At 40.9% G+C, this 18,241-nt stretch overlaps 1 protein-coding gene across 1 annotated transcript in view; it reads right to left on the bottom strand.

Moving 5' to 3' along the window:
• Positions 1 to 457: 457 nt before the first annotated feature.
• The window catches only part of Mttp (microsomal triglyceride transfer protein), a 44,783-nt gene continuing 26,999 nt past the window's right edge, over positions 458 to 18,241 (bottom strand). Inside the window, exons 12-18 of the mRNA XM_070022326.1 lie at positions 16,643 to 16,854; positions 14,862 to 14,959; positions 14,649 to 14,770; positions 12,780 to 13,007; positions 6,050 to 6,174; positions 3,783 to 3,953; positions 458 to 1,916 (exon numbers count right to left, since the gene is read on the bottom strand). Of these exons, the coding sequence (XP_069878427.1) occupies positions 1,745 to 1,916; positions 3,783 to 3,953; positions 6,050 to 6,174; positions 12,780 to 13,007; positions 14,649 to 14,770; positions 14,862 to 14,959; positions 16,643 to 16,854 (1,128 nt within the window). The 3' untranslated portion in view covers positions 458 to 1,744. The remainder of the gene's footprint in view (positions 1,917 to 3,782; positions 3,954 to 6,049; positions 6,175 to 12,779; positions 13,008 to 14,648; positions 14,771 to 14,861; positions 14,960 to 16,642; positions 16,855 to 18,241) is intronic.

Genomic DNA, 18,241 nt, shown 5'->3' with positions numbered 1-18,241 from the left:
TAAACGTACAAGTTGGTTGTCCATTCAAGGTTGAGGAAAGGGGATCTGACCCCACTCTGGGGATCTCAAACTCACAGACAGCAAAGGAGGCTGATAAATGTCCAAAACAAGAAGGCAATTCTAGGTGCTAATGGGAATTGGTATAAAAACCAGGGTTAGTCTTGCTTTGGAACTCCCAGGTCGTGAGGAGGTTTGGCTGTGATGGTTTTCAGTGGCTTATTTTCCAAAAGACTGAACTCCCATCTAGAGACCAGCATGGACGTCAGAGCAATGAAAGACAAAATAACTCAAGAAGATGTCCACATATTTATTTCATCATGTTTCATTTTCAGTTGACAGTTATTAGAGGGCTAGCGGAACTTTCATCTGTGTGTGTGTGTGTGTGTGTGTGTGTGTGTGTGTGTGTGTGTGTGTGTGTGTGTGTGTGTGTGTGTGTGTGTGTGTGTGTGTGTTCATGGATAAATGACCCTAAAGTTCTGGGGAGAGTTTATTGCAATAAAACTTACCTATTTTGCTAATAAATATTTAAAATGATCTGACGTGACTTGTATAATGCATACAAATAAAGACTTTATTTGATCTCATCATGTTAAAATTCAAATCCATCAGTTTCTTGAAGTAATGTTCTCTCTGTCATTGTGGCTACTGTGTACCTCGCAGTTGTATAGACTGCACTGTGTCACACCACACAAGAGAGGAAGAGGTTAAGAGATGGCTATACTAGTCTGTCTTACAAAGAATAGAATTCTACATGACAGCCTCAGAAAGACACACATAAGCTTATTCATTTTTGTTTTTGTTTTTTGTATGTGCAGATCCTGGGGCTTTGAACTCAGGGCCTGGGCACTATACCTGAGTTTGTTTGTTTGTTTTTTAACTAAGACTAGCACTCTACCACTTGAGCCACAGCTCCCCTTCTGGCTTTTTGGTAGTTTATTGGAGATAATAGTCCCATGGGCTTTCCTGCCTTGTCTGGCTTTGAGCTATAATCCTCAGATCTTAGCCTCTTGAGTTCAAATGGTATTTCTGAAACAATTTTATTTCTTATTCCTAAATGCTCATTCTAGATATTTGAGGGCTGAAGGCAGAGGTCTGATGGATATCAGCCAGCTCACTAGATGGTCAACAGAAATGGTTTGCTTGAATTCTATGGGTCTTCAACCCTAATGCTTAGCACCCTAGAAGGCATAAACAGTCATTCTTATAGTTGACTAATAAAATTCCTTTAAAAGTCTTGTACCTACTCTCTCATTGAAACCTGTACCCCACCAAGAGATAAAAGAAAAAGAACATAGCTTATCCTCAATTTCTGATTAGGCAGTGTGGTTCACAGAAAGTGAGCTTGGCCTAGAGCTTTCCCTTCAGATACCCTGGGTGAAAACTGTTGAAACAAAATTGGATTTCCTTGAATATTTGGAGATTTTATTTTTAACAAATAGTCATTTCTTCTTAGAGCAGAAACTGGTCTTACTCTGTGTGCAACATGAGACTTGAGAGAGGTACAGAAAAGTACAAATGTTGTTGAAAGTGTCACATGATGACTTAATGGGACACTATGGGTAGGTGTACTGAGTAGGCCTAAATTTAATCAACTGAAGTTTTCCCATTGCTTTTTACAAAAATCTTAAATATATGTAAATATGTAAACACTGCTCTCAGAGAGCAAGTACTTCATCCGGCACCCCACGTCTCGTCCTATCCCTTCCCGGAAGACAAATTCACGTGAAATATCACCGATTAGTTCTTAAAACCATCCACTGGAAGAACTCTCTGCTGGAGGGGCGAATACCACCTTACACATCTCAGAGTTCTCTTGATGGAGTGGGAATTCACATCCTGCTAGGAGGCTTTCTTTGCTTCTCCGAGAGACGTAGCCTCTGCCTGTGGACAGCCTTTCATATTTTGTCTCTGATTGCCTGTAGAACAAAGGGAGCAACCACAGAATTACACACCTCAACGTCACACCTGTCCACATCCAATCGCATATGCAACCACATTCTGGTTGCACTGGGAGTTTCTCAACCCAAAGCAGTGTGAGAAAGGAGTTGAGTAGCTGTACTCTCCTAAGTACAGAGGATATGTCTTCCCCTTCAGATGCACTGAAAATGCCCCGGATGTGGGAATCCTGCCATCTATTGTTCTGTAATGAAGGACTGAATTCTTTTCATAGTTTGGAGGATGTGAAGTTTCCCAGATCTAGCTATGTCTTCCATTCTTCATTCCAGAGCCCCAACTTGGGGGCCTCTCCCCTTAAGAATAAACTGTAAGATGAGAACACAGACTGAAAAACTTTCCCCCAGCTCTGGTCCAAGTGAAATGTCAAGCCAAACATCCATGTGGCTGGCGGGGTGGGTGATCATTACATTCTTACCACTAGAAGGCTGAATTTTTTAAAAAAAATTTTAGTGCCCTTATGGAGGACTATTCTAGACATAAGTTAATGTAAGCAGTGACAGCTTGATAGTCACTATCATGTATGCTATGAAAATGTAATCCATTCATATTTGCACTTAAATTATTGATGGATTCCTTATATGGCTTGGGAAATGTCAGAAAATAAGGGGCTCTATTTTTATTTGGTTATCAAAGAAGATAATGGAAATGGTGACTTGATATATATAGCCAGTCATGGGGCCTGTACTCTGGGCCTGGGTGCTGTCCCTCAGCTCTTCAGCTCAAGGCTAGCGCTCTACCACTTGAGCCACCATGCCACTTCCAGCTTTTTCTGCTTCTGTAGTGCTGAGGAATCAAACCCAAGGCCTCATGCATGCAAGGCAAACACTCTACCACTGAGCCACCTTCCCAGCCCGTGACTTGATATTTTGAGTGCACAAATTGCCTTATGGTCAGAGAATATGTCAAGGAGACCTTGAAAACAGCTACAGAAGAGTCAGTGCTATCTAAGCTCAAAGGACTCCAGCTTGACCACAGGGAACTACTATACAGCACCATGGCTATAAGATGTAAGGACATGGTGTTAATGGAAGAAATACTATGCAGTTCATGGACAACTATATATTTGATTTGAAGGGCAGTAGGCATTCTACTAACAGATTTTTTTTCAAACATGCAAGATCCTGACTCTCAAATTTGAGTCCAAATTTAATGCCACATTGCTGCTGTATAGAGTTACTTGTGCACTTATTTGGGCCCTTAACTCACGGGAAGTGAATTTCCCTATTTTGAACTCTCTACCTGGGAGACACGTAGGAAGACATCTGGTATTTCTGTTAAAATTCTGAGACAACTCCTGTGACAAATTAAATGCCAGGGTGGTTTCCTTGAAAAGTTGTTGCTGGATCAAATATGATTTGACTTAATGTCAGAAAAAGTAATCATTAGAATTGCTCAGCCTCCTCCGAGCTGTGTTTTCTTAGTTTTATCAATTGTTCTTTAAGTCCTTGAAAGAAAACTAACCTTTTTTTTGGTCAGTCATGGGGCTTGAACTCTGGGCTTGGGTGCTGTCCTTGAGCTCTTCAGCTCAAGGTGAGTGCTCTGCCGCTTGAGCCACAGTGCCACTTCTAGTTTTCTAGTTGTTTATTGGAGATAAGAGTCTCACGAACTTTCCTGCCTGGGCTGGCTTTGAACCACAATCCTCAGATCTCAGCCTCCTGAGAAGCTAGGATTACAGGCGTGAGCCACCTGGCCCAGTGAAAACTAACTTTTTACTTGGTTTCTAAGGCTTTTTTTTTTTCATCCTGGAGCTGCATGCTAAAACAATGAATGCAAGTTTCTGGTGAACTGGAGGTGGTTCTAGAACATTCCAGGAATACTCATCTTACCTAAAGGGAGCTTCAGACTTGTCCATCTGCATGCAGATTAAGAATGGGTACTGAGAAAACTGCACTGTGGAGATGAACTCCAGGCCTGCCTCTGTCTCAGCCCTGGTTTCCAAGCCAGCTTTCACAAAAGAAGAGTCCACGGTGAGCTCACCAGTCAGGACCACAGCCACCCTAAAATGGAGAAAAGAAAAAAAGAACTTGTTCACATCACATTGAACTAAGTTGAACTAAGAATTTCAGTGTCGGAACTCATGGCATGGAAAACTAGAAGAAAACACTTAGAAATTAACCCTAAGGGACCCCAATACACTTAGAACCCTGTTGGAATAAGGGCCTTTTTGGTGCCGGAGATTGGCTATGGAAGGTTTGCTCTACATCTCAACTTCCTTGGCTTCTCATTCTAGACATGGGAACTAAGAGTGATCAGGTATGATACTGCTGGTACACCAAGGACCAAGATAAAAGAATGCCGGAATCCAGTCTTCTCAGAAGGACATAATTACCTAAGTTATCTTAGAAAGAACTATAAGCTCACCAAGAAGACAGCTGGTGTTTGTAGTTGTTTTCTTGCTACCATCTCTGTTGTCTCTGAGACAGCTACTTCAATTCCATTTCATTACTCTCTCCAAAATGTCTCAAAAGACATAGGTCTACAGTTACCAAGATATTTAAAAGAATACTCTGTTCCAAACAGCCATTCTTAGCCAGGCATCGGTGGCTCCACCTTTAATCCTAGCTACTCAGGAGGCTGAAATCTGAAGATTTTGGTTTGAAGCCCACCCAAGCAGGAAAATCTGTGAGTCTCTTATCTCCAATTAATCACCAGAAAACTACAAGTGGTGTTGTGGTTCAAAGTGGTAGAGCCCTAGCCTTGATGAAGAGCTCAAGGACAGTGTCCAGGCCCTGAGTTCAAGCCCCACGACTGACAAGAAGGGAGGATGAAGAAAAGGAGGAGGAGGGAGAGGAGGAGAAGGAGGAGGAAGAGGAGGAGGAGAAGGAGGAGCAGGAGGAGGAGGAGGAGGAGGAGGAGGAGGAGGAGGAAGAGGAGGAGGAGGAGGAGGAGGGGGAGGAGGAGGAGGGGAGGAGGAGTGTAGTGTAGTGTGTAGAGGGACTAGGTAGGGTAGGTGTCACAGTCATCAGTGATGGATGGGTTGGACAGGTTAAGGTTACTATAAATTACAATAGTTCTCAATCAAACTTAGGAAATTACTTCCATAATTAAATCAGAGTCACAAATCCATACTTAAAAAAAGTACTAATTTTTGGGTAGGCAAATGAAAACTCCTGCTTCTGTTGTCAGTATAAAAGTAGGTCAGAGGTGGTTTTAATGCTTGAATCCTTTGAAGGACTTTCTAATGTCTTATACTGAGCAAAGGATTAAGAGATTTTTTTTAATGGATGAATGAATTAGCAGATGAAAGAAGAAAGATTAGTTACAATGTGGATACTGGCACTACTTAAGGATATTGCATCTTATTAAAAACATCTAGAATTTTTTGGTTGTTGGTGGTTGATTTCTCTCTGCAAGGAATCTAATTCAGTTTAATCTGGAGAAATGTCTATCTTAAAAAATACTTTAATATGTATATGACAGCATTAGTCACCATAGCTAAGATATGGAACCAACCCAGATGCCCCTCAGTAGATGAATGAATCAAGAAAATGTGGTATATATACACAACGGAATACTATGCCTCCATCAGAAAGAATGACATTGCCCCATTTGTTAGGAAATGGACAGACTTGGAAAAATTTATATTACGTGAAGTAAGCCAGGCCCAAAGAAACATAGGTCCCATGGTTTTCCTTATTTGCAATAATTAGTACACATCTAGGATAATCTTATCAGATGAACAGAAAAGCTCAAAAGCTATGTATATATGACCATATAAGATGATGCTGAATGAAATGAACCCCAAGATATGGACACAAGAGGTGATTTTTCTTTGTCATAGTTGTTGTCAATGTACTATGTGATTTTTCTTTTGTTTCTTTTGTATGTTCTTCCCCCATGGTATATCCCCTGTTGTCATTGTATTTGATTTTGGTACTCTGCATCTTGTAAATATATTTATCTAATTTGGGGAGGGGAAAGGAAATAACAAAATGCTGAAACAAGAACACAGGATGACCCATTACAACAATGATAATTACAAGACACTATGTTGGAAACGAACTTCACAACAGCTTTTGAAAAGTCTGAGGGCTACCAATTCACAAAGATATGTGTAGTCCTTTGCATAAAGCATTAAATATATTATGCTTACCTATTTGTCACTCGGGTTTTAGACTCGCGATACCACAGACTAAACTCCATGGCACCTGAAATATCAATAGCAAGACCACCCTGCACCTCCATGTTGGCCTTTAGTCCAGATTGCAACTGAAGCTCCTAGTGAGGAAAAAGAAAAGAAAGGGACATAATAATAAGCAAAATGTAGTTAACCCTTTCCAAGGTAGATAGTGCTGTTTGACTTGTCTTTGTGGAAGAGTCTTTCTCATCAAGGCCTTCTGTTTATCTGGCTCAGTGCTGAGGATGTGTGCTGGGCACGCTCTCTGCCACTGAGGGGAGGTAGGCCCCAGTGGAGGAGTGTTTCTCTAGGCCTGGAAGCCTATTGCTCACACAAAGGTTACTGGGTGATTTACAAAATTAAGTAGTCAGTTAAAATACAGGAGAAGTGGTATACCAATGAGCAGGGTGTTGGCTTTCACTCACTGACCTACTGAGGAGTGGCAAATGATTCTCAGCGTGGAGCTCTCAGGAACAGCTCCAGCAACACCTCTGAATTTGTTCAAAAAAAATACAGGTTCTCAGGTCCCCAACTTTCTAAATTAGAACTCTGAAGGGAGGCTCCAGCAATCTATGTGTAATAAGGCCCACGTGATTCTGACACACTAAAATCTGCACATCAGCTGGGTGGTGGCCCATAATCCTTGCCAGTCAAGAGGCTGAGATCTGAGGACCACAGTTTGAAGCCAGCCCAGACACGAATGTCTGTGAGATTCTTACTTCCCGTTTACCACCCCCAAACCAGAAGTGGAGCTGTGGCTCAAAGTAGTAGAGCACTGGCCTTGAGCCAAAAAAACTCAAGGGAGAGCTCCTAGGCCCTGAGTTCTAACCCCATTACAGACCTAAAAAAATTGTTTTGAGAACCACTGAAGAATGGACAAATGGAGGAACTTGCATCAGATATCCAGAGGAAGCTTTTAGGGAGATGGGAAAGGTAAACAAGATGACTTCTTGGGGTCTTTTAAGCAATTCTCTGGGGACAAGCTGTGTTAAATAAAGGCAAAGGCATACTTCTGACAAATAAAAAAATAGGATTAAAAATTCCTAGTGCATCATTCAAGTGCTAGGAATTACCTAAATCACTTAAAAAAAAAAGAAAAAAAACACTCAAAAATGAAGAAGGAAGACAAGGCAATTTAAGTAAGCCTTATCCCAAACTCATAGGTAAGTCCAACATGAACTCAAGGGTATTTTTCAGAGACATGGTAATTATTTACAAACAGTCCATCCTGAGTAATTGTATTGTTGTCTCAAACCTGTTTTGTGCTGTTTAACTGTATGTAGGCTTTAAGTTTTTCATTTCCCATGTACATTATATGGTGTGATATTGTGAGAATGGTTTCACTACATAGGGATCAAATCTCCTGAAGACAGGGTTAAACGTAATAATGATTTTGAGAAGAAAAGAACTTGATTTTGATTTAAAGATCTTAAGTACTTAGCAAGCAGCAATATGACTGAACTCTTTATGCAACTGCTCTACTCAGACCAAACAAGCCAGCATTGGCCAACTCTAAATGCAATGCTTTCACTTTCTAGCAAGGATCACGTTGAGCTCCTTGAATTACAAAAATCGTGGCAGGGAGGCTCAAAGTATTGGTTGATGACCAGCTCTACTATGAATGTATGGTCATGACAGGAAAATAACTTTCATTCTGAAGGCTGCTCCTTATGAAAGTATGGGATGCCAGAGTGATTAGAAGACATGTCTAGAGGTACACAAAGCTATATTTAGTCTAGAACAAAAATTTCGTTATCATAGGACACAGGGGCCATATAGCACATTGTAACTAGTGTGAAGGAAGACAATTTCCATGTTTGCTACAGGCACTATAATTGTCACTGTTGTCAAACAAACCCTATTACATCCTCTGCTCTAGATGTAGTCTTTTCCTTCTATCTTCTTCTCCATTCCCAATGGGAAATTCATGTTCTTGTTAATCCATTCAGTCAACAGAGGCTTGTGATATGGGCCTTGACCTTCTCAATAACTGTATGGTAAGCAGATGGATGCAAGCTACATCAGACAAGTGTTTCATGGTGTATTTCAAACAACCCATCACTAGTGAGAAAAGAACAGCTGTATCACAAGGGAGACTTGCTCTCTCTCTCTGTCTCTCTGTCTCTCTGTCTCTCTGTCTCTCTGTCTCTCTGTCTCTGTCTCTGTCTCTGTCTCTGTCTCTGTCTCTGTCTCTGTCTCTCTCTCTCTCTCTCTCTCTCTCTCTCTCTCTCTCTCTCTGTATTAACATGTACTCGTTATATAAAGGGATTATATTGTAACATTTTCACACAAGCAAGGTAGCTTATTTGCCTTTGCTGTTCTTTAGTTTCATGCTAGGGGACCAGGGAAGAACTCTTCCATGAAATTACAAAGACTTTTTGTGGACCCCCTTATGAGGACAGACCACTTACCACCACAGAAAAACAGCATTCTGTGAAAGGGACTAAGCACATGGTGTAGTGATTCTAATTACTGAGGGGTCTGGAGTAAATGGCATATCAGTCTGTGAGCACTCACAGTGTACCCAGAGTTCTATATTTGGTAACTCACTCAATCCTGAGACCCATTTGCCACAAACATAGGTTTATGTCCTTGATTGGCCCCCAATGCACATTTCTGTATTTGTCTATGAATTAGAGGAACAAGAAACAGGAGAATAGATTTTTGCATTTGTAGTTCATGTGACTCCTGTTCTCTCTGGTCCCAAAGGAGTTTCTTCTGGCTCACATACTGACACTTTGACAACTTGCCCCAAGGAATTATATTCTTTCCTGGCTTAAGAAAATTCCCTCATTAAACTGACTTTATCAGAAATCCTTTTCTGAAGTGCCCAGTTAGAGAGTGAGAGAGAGAGAGAGAGAGAGAGAGAGAGAGAGAGAGAGAGAGAGAGAGAGAGAGAGAGAGAGAGAGAGAGAGAGAGAGAGAGAGAGGAAGGAGAGAAAGCATGGTACTGAGTAATTCCATCGGTCCCTGTGGCTAGGAGAGGCCACTCTGCCAAAATTTCCTTCAATGTCAGCACTTGACCTAGAGCGGTACGTGCTCTGAAGCTAGGATGATGTTACTGGAGTGCTTTACAGAGCCAGAGGGCCTCAGACAGCTTATTTGGATAACCCCAGATCTGCCAAACACTCTAGCCTGACACACACAAAGACACACAGACACAGACAAACACACACACACACACACACACACACACACACACACACACACACAAAGTTATGCTTAATAACTAAGGGACTATATTTTGCCTAAGTTACCCTGGCCTAATGAATAGAAAAATCATACAAGACCATGCAATCCAACCTTGGCAAAGTGTATGACCTGTAGGCAGGTCTGCACCACTAGCTGTTCTCATAAATAAAATTTTATTGGAACAGAGCCCTACTCATTTGTTACTATATTGCTCATGGCTGTTTTCACACTACAACAACAGAGCCAAGAAGCTGTGCCCTACGCTATCTGGCCCTCCAGGCACAAACTATTCACTTCCTGTTCTTCACTAGACAAGTTGGCCAACCTAGATCTAGATTGCTTCTTATATTGACATCGTTTTGTCCTTCTGATTCATATGATCAGACATTGTTAGTGGCTAACTGAGCACATGAAACTGTGTTAGGATGTGATCCTGTGTCTTTTTCTTTTTGATCCCGTGTCTTGAAAAGGTGTGTGTTGTCCTGTATCCTTGATTTTCTGATCTGTATTTTGAAGTTTCTTCCACTAAAAGCATGATGGAATTGTACAATGTACAACTTTGATACGGTTTAATAAGTGTTTTCCATGTGTGACTTGAAGTTTTTGTTGTAGTTAAGATATAGCATAGCCATAGTTTTTGTCGACAGCATTTTAGACAAAAAACTTTTTTTAAAAGGTCGAGTCTATAGCCTAGGTCTCATACTTTTGATTGTCTTGCCTGAGCCTCCTTCATGCTGAGATTACAGATATGCATCACCACTCTTACTACCAAGAAAACTCTTTAAAAGAAAGCTGGGAACTGGTAGCTCACACTTGTATTCCTAACTGCTCTGGAGGTTGAGATCTGAGGGCAAAGCCTGTGAGACTTTTATCTCCAAATAATTACCCAAAAGGCTGGATGGAAGTGGAACTGTGGCTTACGTGGTAGAGTGCTAGCCTTGAGTAAAAGAAGCTCAAGGAATGTACCAGGGCCCTGAGTTCAAGTCTCAAGACACTCCCTCTCTCTCTCTCTCTCTCTCTCTCTCTCTCTCTCTCTCACACACACACACACACACACACACACACACACACACACACACACACACACACACACACACACACACCAGGATTCTCTCCTTCCTGGAACGAAGAGGTAGAGCTGGAAATGTAGCAGCCAACTGGTAATCATGCAAACTGGTGACATGCAAAAGCCATAAATAAACAGGGGGCTGATGACTCATACCTGTAATCCTAGCTAATTAGGAGCCTAAGGTCTAGAGGTTCAAGGTTCAAAGCTAGCCAGAACAGAATCTGTCTCCAAAGTAATCAGCAAAAAGCTTGGCTGGAGGTGTGTATCAACTGACCAGGCAAGCCAAGCAAGCTCAAAGCCCTGAGCTTCAAACCCCAGTATTAGTGGGGGAAAAAAATCACCCTACAAATAAGGATGGCTAAACTGAAGAATAGTTTGTATTCTAACACTATAAGGTTTCCATAATAACCCTAGACTACCTATTTTCAAGTGTATTACATAGTTTTAACAAAAATCTAAATTTTTCCTTTGTTTTTATTATATATGACCATCATGGGGCATGATAAATCTAAAAAATTAATATTTAGTTCTAGCTATTGATGCTTTGGAAGAGGTTTTGTTGTTGTGTACCAGTGCTGAGACTTGAATTTAGAGTTTGGGCGCTATCCCTTAGTTTTTTGTTTTTGTTTGTGGGAATTTTTGCTCAAGGTTAGTTCTCTACCACTTGAGAGACAGGTCTACTTCTTGCTTTCTGGTATTTAATTGGGGATAGGAGCCTCACAGACTTTCCTGCCAGAGCTAATTTGAACAGTGATCCTCAGATCTCAGCCATAGTCACTAATGCCTGGCTTTGTAAGAGTTTTATAGAATCTGATACCTAAAGACACTCCAGCTCTTAAAACCTATTACTGAGTAACCAAAACTTCACAGAGCTGCATTCCAAAATTATTTGATCTAAAGAACAATAAAGCTGAGCAGCTGTCCAAATGTTTCCATTGGTTATCAGGAAATCATGGTTTCAAGTTATCAAGTCAGTTCCCAAGACCACACAACCAGGAAGTCATGGAGACAATACTTAAATTTAGGCTGTGACCTGTGAATTTACTAAAGCAAAGTTTGGGTAAATCCTACAGTCTGTAAACTTTAAATTCTTATGTATCTCCAATAGAATAAGTCTTAGAGTACATAATGATCCCCTTATAGGATCCTTGTTTAGGAAACACTTTCCTTTTAAGATAGTACCTTATTTCCTGAAACTGGACATGAATCAGGCCATTAAAAACAATTTTAAGTACCAAACATTCAAACTCAAAAATGAATTAAGATGCATATTAATCCTCTTCTGTTTCTCAGTAAATGTAATTGGGCACACATCTTGGTAAGCTGGTCCCATGAGTCTTACTGTATGGAAGATATTACTATCAGACTTTGGTATGGTATGATAAGGTTTGTGGTCAAGGAAAACCGGACAACATTCTGAAGACTGAAGTTCAAGTGAATGAAAGTTGAACTTCTGTTCCTAAGGAGTGAGAAAACTTTTCTAAGAGTCTACCAACATGCTAGTTGGGGACAGAGTACCTATGAACATGAGGTTGGTGTCAGTGGTGAAAATGACACGTTAATTGGATTTTCATCATCTCTGTCAGTGCAAATGTAACCAGTAACTCAGCACTCCATGCAGAGGAGCTCCTGCATCTTGGATAAGCATCATCTAAGCCCCTGTGTTTAAGAAAACAAGTGAGAAGGCAATGAAGGCCTGGCCCCTTTGCATCCTAGCTGGGCCCCAAACAGTAGTTTCTATGTGTTTGTTAGTATCTTTTGCCTCACTTTCTTTCTTTCTTTCTTTCTTTCTTTCTTTCTTTCTTTCTTTCTTTCTTTCTTTCTTTCTTTCTTTCTTTCTTCTTTCCTTCCTTCCTTCCCTCCTTCCTTCCTTCCCTCTTTCCTTCCTTCCTTCCTTCCTTCCTTCCTTCCTTCCTTCCTTCCTTCCTTCCTTCCTTCCTTCCTTCCTTCCTTTTTGTCTGTCATAGGGCTTGAACATAGGGCGTGAGGTCAGTCTCTCAGCTTTTCAGCTCAAGGTGAGCACTCTACCACTTGAGCCACAACACCACTTCCCATTTTCTGGTGGCTTTTTGGAGATAAGAGTTTCACAGCCTTTCCTGTCTGGGCTGGCTTTGAACCGAGATCCTCAGATCTCAGCCTCCTGAGTAGTCAGGATTACAGGCATGAGCCACCTGGTGCCTGGCTTTTTTTTTTTTTTTTTTTTTGCCTCACTGTCTATTTGCTTCAAAGTAAGGAGAATCTTTAAGCAGCCAATAAATGCAAAAGAAAATGCTACTTATCTACAGCAAAGGAGAAACAGCAACAATATATACAGGACCAAATGCTTAGCAGGTGAACACCAAGATGAGCAAAACTTTGTCTTGGATATATCAGGCACAGAAAGCAGTTAAACTATTTCAGGCAAGTTTAGAGACTTGCTAGATACTTGCAGATTGAAGGAATTACCTGGGAATGGTCTATTAGCAGAATAAGTCCTTTCACCACACTGACAGGGTCGCTAGATGCTGACAGCATCTTGGACATCAGGTCACTGTATCCATTGAAAAAGGTGACAGGCCTGAGCTGAACATCGAAGAGGATGGGTGACATGCCAGCATAGGAGTCCAGGTTCTCTTCTCCCTCATCAGGAGTGGCTGCAATTAAGCCTTCCATCCCTTGGGCTTCAAGGACCACCTAGAGAAAAACAAAACAAAACAAATACACATTTTGTGGCAGAATTCGCTCCTGCTCTGGAAGGCGTCTGAGATTCACCTAAAATTATGATAGGGGTCAAAACCTCAACTGCAAATGGTAACTAGGGAAAGAAAAATCCAAGAAAACTCAAAAAACACACAAAACATTGTACTTGGATATAAAGTGAATTAATTCTCTCCATGTAATGGATGATTTTTATCCATTATAGATAATGCCAAAACAAAAAAGATTCAAGTTCACCAGCTGGTACAGAATAAGGGAAGGATTTGAACCCACGCTATCACATTGAATGGATCCGCCATCTTGGATAAACTATGAAAGGAGATGGAGCCATTCTGGCACAATTGTCCCTAGGTTCCTACTGTGACAGGGCATAGAACTCTCTCAGCCAGACTCATATTTTTCCATATCAAACGTTGCTCCCTCACCAGAAAAGATGAGGAAAGCCATGTCCTGATTTCTAGCACACACAGGAATTCTAGGTATTTTCTCTCCCACATTCCCAGCCCCTTCACCATTTGGCATTTGGCATTTCAGACTGTACAGCAGGAAACAGATGGCAATGCCTTGGGACCAGGCACAGTACTGTGACTGTGGCACTGTCCCAGGGTGTGGCAATGTCATATTGACAAGAGCTCATGTTTCTGTAGCACTAGATCACTTTTTAGTGCTTAAATGACTTCAGTTTGAAGATTATAGTTTGTTATTCATAACAACTAAAATGAAGTATATTTCATAACGAGGAAGGCTTTATGGATCGTCACCTAATTTGGGTAACAGTAACAGAGAAAATCCAACCTGTGGTCAAATGTCCATACTTTATACTTTTATTGCCCACTAAGATTGGAGAAATGTAGGTTGAGTCCTTAAAGAATCATATTCTATTATAGGGAATTCATCCCTATGTAGTGATACTATAATGAGGTAATTATAAATTTTAAAACTTAGGAGGAGATCCTAAGGAATATATATATATATATATATATATATATTCTTTTTTTTATTGTGAAGATACTGTACAGAGGGTTTACAATTAAATGGGCAAGATAATGAAAGGAATATATTTTTAAGTTATTTTTTTAAGTTGTTTTTTTTTTTTAAGTGAAGGGGCTGGGAAGGTGGCTCAGTGGTAGCGTGCTTGCCTCACATGCATGAGGCCCTAGGTTCAATTCCTCAGCACCACATAAGAAGAAAAAAGCTGGAAGTGGCGCTGTGGCTCATGTGATAGAGTGCTAGCCTTGAGCTGAAGAGCTGAGGGACAGTGCCCAGCCCAGAGTTCAGGCCCCATGACCACCCCCCCCCAAAAGAGTGAAGTGGAAAATGCAGGCACAATTTTAATTTTGTGACTATCCATCTTTGAAACTCAAAGATTATTCATTAACCCTCTTCTGTTTCTCAGAAAATCCAAAAGACGCATGGATATTTGATGAATCAAGCAAATCAGATTCCATCAGTTTTGAGCTCCATTTAAACTTACTTTTCAATTTATACCACGTGGCCTCTTGCAGGTGATGGAGTCTCAGGCAGCATACAGCAGAGAACACCACTGGCTTACACACTGTGTGATGGACCAGTTTCTTATAGACTGTGTTAAGCAAAAATGACTGGGAAATAAGTTACCTGACTACCATGCAGATGAGCCTTCCCAACATACTGGAAGATGTTCAGGTTACTTCTCCTCAGAATGCCAGAGCCCGAGTAAAGAATGTCAAGACTGTAAGTGGACGACGCATGCGGACTACCTAATGACAAAACACCACGTAACTTAGGAATATTTCCAGCAATGCAGTTGGGGTGGAGTTTGGAGGAGAAGCCCGTGTGGGGGTTACCTACGTTCTATGTAGCCAGTGTATGCAGAAGAGGAGCCAGTCTTGGAGAAACGATCGTAATTGTGAGCTACCATTTCCTTGAGAACTTGGCGGACCACTTTGCTGCAACATAAAAGAAAATACTGCAAATCACTTTTTTCCCCGAAGAAAATTAGGAAACGAAATCCTCAGTGGAGAAAGAAGGGGCCAAGTTTTTCTCATACCACTCCAAGACTGAAGGAGGTATCAGCTAAATGCCATCATGGAGATGAAGGCTCCCCCTCCATTCCTCAGATAATTGAAATTTAATTTGATATCAAAATGATAGCAAGGCAAGGATGCCCAGCTTGGAAATAGCATCAGCTGACTGATGCGACACAACTCTGGAGCAGAAAAGCACCCAGTCTTGGAATCATCATGGTGCCCCTGTTGAATTCCGTGCATGCTTAAGGGAAGCTATATTCAACTGAGGAGATGGAACCATTTTTCTTTAAACATTTCTTTCTAACACCTCTTCTGCTAATCATCGGCAAATGATATATAACAATACATTTCCAAGATTTCTTCTATATCCATATAGGTTCGAATTAAAGAAACATAATTAAAGAAACAACCCTATAAAACCCATAAACAATTATCTCCTCTAAAGTTGGTTTGAATTCTTACTCCATGCCTGTGTCTTGCCTATGTAACTAGAGTTGAGAGATTTGTGTTTCTTGGAATGTAATCCTATAGATCATAATAAAACTGCAACAACACAGCAAGTTATCAAAACAATCAATCACAGTAAACTGGACCTACATGAGATATAAAATTTGTGAGAGAAGGGAGTGCCATCCAATACCACTAAGTTATAAGACTTAGAGAAGAAGAGAGGATAGCCTAGAGACAGGTCATGACAGATGTCCTCAAATATTTAAAGGATAGTCATGAGTATGAGTAATTAGTCACTTTTTTGCACCCTAGATAAGACTAGGGTCAATAAGATTTCAGTTTATATGAAGATGTAATGATGAAACAATAGTATGTGTTTCCTCAGATGGCAGTGCCATCAGAAAGAAGCAAATGAAGCCTGGATACCATCCACAAGAAGGCAAGTCCCTACTACTAGAAAGGGACAAGCAAGTTGGCCTTTAGTGTTTCTGCCAACTCTAAAGTAGTTGGATATGAGAATCTGGTCCTGTAATATTGGTGCTGATTTCCTCTCATGTACTAGGCTGGTCTTTGCCCTCTTTCCAAAGCCCCAGTTTCACAAGGCAAAGGTAGGAAATGCAGCCAGGGCCTCCTCAGGGAGTTTCATGAAAGCAACGAAGAACTGGAAGGTATGAGCTCACCTGGAGTCACTGGGAGCAAAGATGTTTACTGTTACCACTATTTAATCTTGACTTGTCCTAAAATGGGGGCCATGTGTAAGGTTTGTAAAATTAGATGGTAAACTCACTAACTTTAGCTGTGATAAATCAGGCTTTAACGATTCCTAACATTTGTAAAATTAAAATAAAAGACTGTTTGGTAAGAATGTACATTCTCGTGTTGTGCCAGTTCTAAAAATAGTGCTATTGAAAGTACAATTTGATTTTTAAAACATTCAACGATATGCATATTTACCAGACAGGGCAAGCATTCCAAATTGTAAATGGCCACACTGCAGCCGACTTACCAGCCTCACTAAACAGCCCTCTTTGGGAAAACTGAGTTTGTATTACATAGCCCAAGGTAGTAGCCATACCATTGTTACTAGCTGCATGTGTACTGTATCAATATAGAAATAAGTTTGAATACATAGACACCAGAGAAGGATCATACCTGGAAGGCATTTCAAAACGTAGAATGTCTTCAACAACGGAGAGCATGTATTTATTCATTTCTTTGGGAAGTTCCCCAATAGACAGCAGGATGTTTTTCACCTCCATGTAGGATGGGTTGCTATTTAAAATGACAGCAGCAGCAGCAGTGCGCACCGTCTTCTCATGAACTTTACGATTCTGGTGGTATATCCTGTTCAAGGTCTTCTTCACCTGTACAAAAGACACTCAGACTTAGCACACATCTCGATTTTAAAAAATGATATTATAATATGCGGAAGCTAGATCCAATAAACACTGGAACCTCCTGGTGAATTATACAGGACTCTGGACATTCACACAGTGAGACCAAAGGAGGGTACGCTTGGGATAGGAATCCAAAGGCATCGCGATGCCTATGTACCTCTGACCATATAAAATAATATTTATTGACATGAACTCCAGGAAATGGAAACAAGAGGCTTTTCCTTTGTTGCTGTTTTTGTTTTCTTTTCTTTTTGTCTTGTCTGTTTATCTGTCTTTAGGAGGGTAAGGAAGGGCACAGAAATGGGGAGACAGAGAATGAACAAATGTAGCGGTGGTACTCACTAGACACTATGTTGAAAATGAACTATACTCTGATTAACCACTAAAGAGTTAGAGGTGGAGCTGTGGTTCAAGTGGCAGAATGCTAGCCTTGAGTAAAAAAGCTTGGGGAGGACTGGGAATGTGGCTTAGTAGTAGAGTCCTTGCCTAGCATACATGAAGCCCCTGGTTCAATTTCTCAGAATCACATGAACAGAAAAAGCCAGTGGCTTAAGTGATAGAATGCTAGCCTTGAGCAAAAGAAGCTCAGTGACCATGCCCAGGCCCTGAGTTCAAGCCCCAGGATTCACAAAACACACACACACACACACACACACACACACACACACACACACACACACACACACACACACACACACACACACACACACACAAGCTCAGGGACAGTGTGCCCAGGCCCTGAATTCAGGCCCTAGGACTGGCACACTTTTTTTTTTAATGGCCTGCATGAAATCCTTTTGGGAGCATGGAACCTCTTTGAAGCCGTATGAATCACTGACCATTTTTGAACATACTTCTGCACATCTGCACATCTGCTCTCTCTCAAGGGAGCTGGTAAATTTCAGGGTCATGCTCTTGGACCTTCAAAACTGTGAACTAAAAAACTTCTTTAGTAAGGCTTTAGCCTTGGATATTTTGTTATAGCAACTGCAAACTGACTTACAAAATTGGTATATTTGATGAACCTAGGGTACATTGTGATCTTTTTATCCTAAACAGAACATTTAAATCAACACTATTTCGCCATAATAATGGCACCCTGTGCCAGGAACTAATTTTCTGGTAACAAATGTTGCTTGACAAGGTGTAATATGTGGGTTCTATCCCAGACCTCTTTTTTCAGTTCTACTTTCCCCTGACTTTTTCTATTTCCTTCAGATCTTCACGGTGCTCTCAGATATGGAGGAGTTCAACAACTCACTCCCAAACGAACAAGCAGGAAAAGATAAAGGCAAAGTTTATACCTCTTTCTGTCTAAGGCACATACTGCTAACTATCATGCTTAGCTAGTCAG

This window comes from Dipodomys merriami, unplaced genomic scaffold, assembly GCF_024711535.1.
Source record: "Dipodomys merriami isolate MVZ:Mamm:240054 unplaced genomic scaffold, mDipMer1.0.p SCAF_15, whole genome shotgun sequence".
Taxonomy (NCBI): domain Eukaryota; kingdom Metazoa; phylum Chordata; class Mammalia; order Rodentia; family Heteromyidae; genus Dipodomys; species Dipodomys merriami.
Note: the sequence above shows the minus strand (reverse complement) of the source record. Positions and strands in the feature narration are given on the sequence as shown.